Raw genomic sequence first — 5,276 nt, forward strand, 5'->3', positions numbered from 1 at the left:
CCCTTGCTGTCATTTCCTGCTCCTTTGGTTTCTCTCACCTCAGGATGGGCCTCAGAGTTTATTGTTTCCCATGTGTGCGCGGGTCTGGGCGGGTGTGGGTCTGGGCAGGTGCGGGTCTGTGCACATGCGCGGGTGTGTGCGTGTCTGTGCGCACGCGTCTGTGTGTGCGCATGTCATTACCCACTGAAGTGCCCCTGACTCGGGTGTAACTGTTTGTTGTCTTTTGCCCCGTCTGCAGGTCCACTGGCCTCTGCCCCTCGCACAGGCCCTGTCCTGCCTTATAACTCGCCCGAATCGACGCCCTCTCAGAACCCCCTGTCCCTCATGATGTCACAGATGTCCAAGTATGCCATGCCCAGCTCCACTCCACTCTACCACGATGCCATCAAAACCATCGCTACCTCTGATGATGAGCTGATTCCTGAGCGCTCCATGGCGATGATTCCATCAGCAAACATGCCCGGTAAGTCCACTTGCGGCTGTGGAGAATTGCATTTGTATAGCACCTTTCCCCACCACGGGGCCTCCTTTACCTCCTACCTCTTATGGTCTAATGACCTTTGTTTTGAGGTGAACGATGTGCGGTAGCCATGCTGTGCGTGGCAAGATCCCACAAGCACCAGTGCGATAAGCAATAGGTCTTTGGTTTATGATTAAGAGGCAGTTCCGGAGCCCCAGTCTCTGAAGAGGACTCTGTAGAGCAACACCTCACCATACTGTGAGGATGACTCTTGTATCTGCAGAAGGTCACTCTCGGCCCCTTGACATCCACCTTTGACTAGGCCATTGGTGCCATGTCCTGATGTTGCTTGGGGTTGGTTTGTTAGTGAATAAACACTCCAGGAAATGACTGGTGTAGATGTTACATCAGTCAGGTATTGTGTTAGTACAGGTTGCTGTTGAGTTTCTCGGCATGTGGAGGACTGCTTAAGCATCACTCAGCTTTTTCATTTCTTCCCCAGGACTGAGTGGGAGCCAGAATCCACAGATGCACCTGGTGTCACAGAGTGGGCCTGGATCTGGATCGGCAAACAGCCCCCTGGCAATGAGCATGGTGAGCCACCCACTCTCACACGAGCCTCCGACCCCCATGATGCCGTCCCCCAGCCTGATGGGGCACAACGTCCCGATGCACGAAGGGCACACTCCTGGACTGGGCGTGCAGAGCCCCATGATGGTGCACCCTCCCCAGGACTCCCTCAGCCAACCCTGCGGCCCCCTACCCACCACTGGCCCCCAGACGCTACCTCAGAACCCCATGGTCCTCCAGCGCATGCAGCACCAGTCCCACAATGCCCTGCAGTCCCCGGGCTCCGGGATGCATCAGGTGTACCCCCCGAGCATGGTGATGCCTCAGGATGAGGGTGTCCCGTCACACGGGGTCTCTGCTGGATCAGGGCCCCCTCAGCAGCAGCCCCCTCCTCCCCACCTGATGGTGAAGAATGCACCAAGCCGGCCTGCAGGTGACAGCTACCAGCTCTCTGGAGTGGCCTCAGTCCTCAACGACCCAGAACTTCAGGATGTGATCCGACCCTCAGCCAGCGGTATTCCCGAGTTCAACCTCTCGCGCATCATTCCCTCTGAGAGGCCGAGCAGCACACTGCAGTATTTTCCCAAGGGGGACTCTCAAGCATCGAAAGCTTCGTCTTCCAACCCTCACCTCATGAACCTTCAGAGTATGATGTTGGAGCAAGCTCCTCCGAGCAGAGCCAGCCTCCCAGGACAGCAACAGCAGCAGCAGAGGGGCCTAAGCATGCACATTTTTCACCCGGGGCAGGTACCGGGGCCTATAATGGGAAGGACAGGCCTGGCATCCCAGCACAGTGTGATGGGGAACAGCCTGCATCACGTTCTCATGTCACCACAGCAACAGAACCTGGTGCTTCAGGCCAAGCAGAGGAGCCTGTCGATGTCGGGGGAGATGTATGGACAAGTGGGGCACATGCTGCCCCCACAGGTCGGTGTCCCTCCCCAAAGCCTCATGTCCCCCCAGCAGCTGAGACAGAGGAGCATGTCGTTAGATACATCCATCAGCTTTGTCCCTGGACTGGGAAACACTGCCAACTTACCCTTCTAGCTTCTCCCCTTTTCGTACAATTAGGACTTACGCAAGTTGAGAAGCCGCGGTGATGAGTGTGGGGTGGGAGAGGGAATTAAAGTAATTTTATTACAAAACAAAATGAGGCCAGAAACAGAAAGAGTTTATACCAAGACGGGGTAGGGTGGGGCGGGGAGAAGTCAAAAAAATATTTTTTAACAGAATGAGCTCGGAGAAAGACTTCCAGACATTTGTGTTTTCAATTTATTTTTAATCTCAATCTCTCTCTCTCTCTCTCTCTCTCGTTTGGTTTCCTCACCTGCTGTTGTGCAAAGGGATTTTTATTATTGCTGTATATATTCTGCCTTGGTCTGTGATTTGTTTTTACAGTTCCTGTAACTCTGTTTTCGCTAGAAAACTGTGACAGGGAAATTGCTGGAAGCAGACCCTCTTCCCATACAGAAGATCACTGTTTCAAAGTTCCCCAGCAGCAGGTTTCTGAGATGGCACGGTTAGAGTCTGGTGGCTGGTCCCATAGTGTCGTGGGCCTGTCATTTTGTGGTTTAATGAAGAAACTGTGCTCATGGTGCTATGGACCTGCAACACAATGGGACTACTTTCATAGTGAGGATTGAGGGGATGGAGGGGTGGGGGGGAAGTGGTTATAGGGCTGTTTGGTATTGATCACATACCTAACCCCTGTTTCACCCCCACCCTTTGTGGGGTTGGAATGCAGCTATACAGCCCAGTTGACTGTGGGCATCAAGGGAGGGAGTTTGAGACTTTTATCTTGGAGCCTGTGGACCTGTGATTGTTAGGGATTGACTCTGAGCTGATAGCACGCTGTGTCAGCTCAGTGCCTGAGGGCAGTGTTTATCAGGCCATGATCTTTCATATCAACGTTAGGAACTGGCCAGGATTCCTGAGAAATTTGGAGCTCTGAGAATGGAATTTTGGTTATTTATCTCCCATCCCGAACACAGCAACCGCCTCACAGAGTGTAAAGCCTCCACTGTTGGGGATTTGGAGTCGGCTCTATAACAATTTACACTGTTGAGACATTAAGTTCAAGTTGTGAGTGTTTACACAACACAGAGCTGGGCCATCAGCTCCAATGATCTGACCAGTGGCAGGTCTCCCTCCTCACTGCAGAACTGTTGTACCACCAATACATGAGGGTTAACTTGTGGTTAATCTCCAGGCTCCCTCAGGTCACTGGGTAGTTAACCACTTTTAATAAAATGTTGTCGATACAGGACCCCCCCCACCCTCACTTCAGTGAGAGTTGAGGATGCCAAGTTTATTATTCAGTCTGAGGAGCATTAGCACCTCCATCTGCCCTCAAAGAGCTGGGTAGCTGTCACTCTGTGGTCCCAAAGAGCTGGGTAGCTGTCACTCTCTGGTCCCAAAGAGCTGGGTAGCTATCACTCTCTGGTCCCATACCAGTAGCTTCTCTGCCCCAGAGTGAAGCTGTTTTGCCTCCAGCTCATATCACTCTCCATCGGCTGTGGATGGAAGTGGGGTTTTAAAAAAAAATATGTAAAATCACTCATGCTCCTGATCCCTCTGTTTCCAGAGAAATGTTTGGTTAAATCACATTTCCACCCCCTTGGGTTTCAATTATAAACTATTTTTTCCAATCAAACGTGAGAGTTCTGTTTCCCTGAGTGCTGGTGGGAGCTGCCCTGGGGACTGTGGTTATACGGTAGCCCTGCCCTCGTATCTGGGTCAGGCTGCACTGAGCACTGGTCACTTGTCTATTTGCACAGGGTAATGAGGAAGGGGGCAGGCAGTTTGGCTGGTCATCCACTGATATGACCTCTCACTGGGCAAAATAATGGGTTGTGATTCCATGACCCCTCAAATTTAGCAATATCCTGGAGCACAACAGGAGAGATATTGATTGATTAATAATTGGGGCTGGAGGTGTGCTGGGTGAAGAGATTAGCCCCTACCCCTGCTGTATCTGAACCCTGCTCCTTATCCCAGGCTGTGAAAACCTGCCCCCAGGGGGTGGTGCTGGTACTATTTCAGGGGGTGCTGACAGGGAGCAGAATGCAGTCTGACCCATGCACTTGCCTGTGGGATAGTTGGTTTTGAGAGGGGTGTTTCTCTTCAGGAGAGACTCACATCAGGAACCTTCAGTCCCTGAAAACCTTGGCTCAGTGAGCTGGGGGTTTCGCCATGGGTCCAGGAGTCTCATGACATGTGGCTCTAAATGGTGGGGGTCCCTAGGATCCTAAGGGGAAAAGGGTCTCTCTGACAGATTTAACTGTCACAGCCCATCCATCATTTGAAACATTTTTTTTTGCACCTTTTGGTCCAGAAACTGGTTTTGTTTCTTTGTTTATACAGTTCAGACATTCATAAAATAAATCCAATTTTAAAAAAAACAATTTGTAAGAAAACTATTTTTGTTAAGAGGAAAATGCTGTTGATTTTTCTGACTCCTGGAACAAGCCACAGGAATTAACACATGGAATTTCCCCACGGTCACAACAAGGAATTTAGTGGGGCAAAGGTGAGAACACAAAACACTCTGGGGAGGAGGAGAAATGGAGTTGGGAGAAACTGTCATAGCTCTGGAATACCCTCTCCGCTCCATTTTCCTCCTTCAAGAATCTCCTCACGATATAAACTCCAATAAACTGAGCTTTTAGCCATCAAATCTAATGTTGTCTCCTCAGGGCCATGCACCTTTTCCTTTATAATGTGAAGTATCTTTGGATCTTTTTATTCTGTCGGTGAAAGTTGTTGCTGGTCTCTGTATTAGCGACACTCCTCAATTTCGTGTCTCACAAATTTTGCGTCTGCTCCTCAAGCCCAGTTAGTTTATGTAAATAGTGAAAAACAGTGATCCACATGCAGCTCCACTTCCTACTATTTGTCTGTCTGATTTAATTATTTTCAACACTTACCCTCCATTGTGTAGCTTCACATTTTCTATCCTCAGTCACAGCATGTGATTCCTTACTGAAAGCCTTTTGGAAATCCATATATATTACATCTACTGTATTCCCCCATCCAAACTTTCTGTTAATGGTAAGTTGAAGCATGTTGACAACTACTTTAAGTGTCTAGATGTTTTTGTATTTCATCTTTTAGAAATGATTCCATTGATTTGTCATCCTCGTGACATATTCTGCCAGTGGGTCATGGATTTGTAGAAAGTGAATGATTGGTGTCAGCTCCTACCCTCCAAGTGCGGGGTGAGTCATTGTGATGTGGGAGTGCAGGC

At 49.8% G+C, this 5,276-nt stretch overlaps 1 protein-coding gene across 1 annotated transcript; it reads left to right on the plus strand.

Moving 5' to 3' along the window:
- Positions 1-238: 238 nt before the first annotated feature.
- LOC125486696 (B-cell CLL/lymphoma 9-like protein) lies at positions 239-4,660 on the plus strand (the record flags this gene model as incomplete). Its single annotated transcript, XM_048615340.1, has 2 exons — positions 239-463; positions 963-4,660. Coding segments are annotated over 2 exons (1,340 nt in total), but the record flags the coding sequence as incomplete, so codon positions are not given.
- Positions 4,661-5,276: the final 616 nt, after the last annotated feature.

The sequence above is a fragment of the Rhincodon typus genome, chromosome 32 (genome assembly GCF_021869965.1).
Source record: "Rhincodon typus isolate 14 chromosome 32, sRhiTyp1.1, whole genome shotgun sequence".
NCBI lineage: Eukaryota > Metazoa > Chordata > Chondrichthyes > Orectolobiformes > Rhincodontidae > Rhincodon > Rhincodon typus.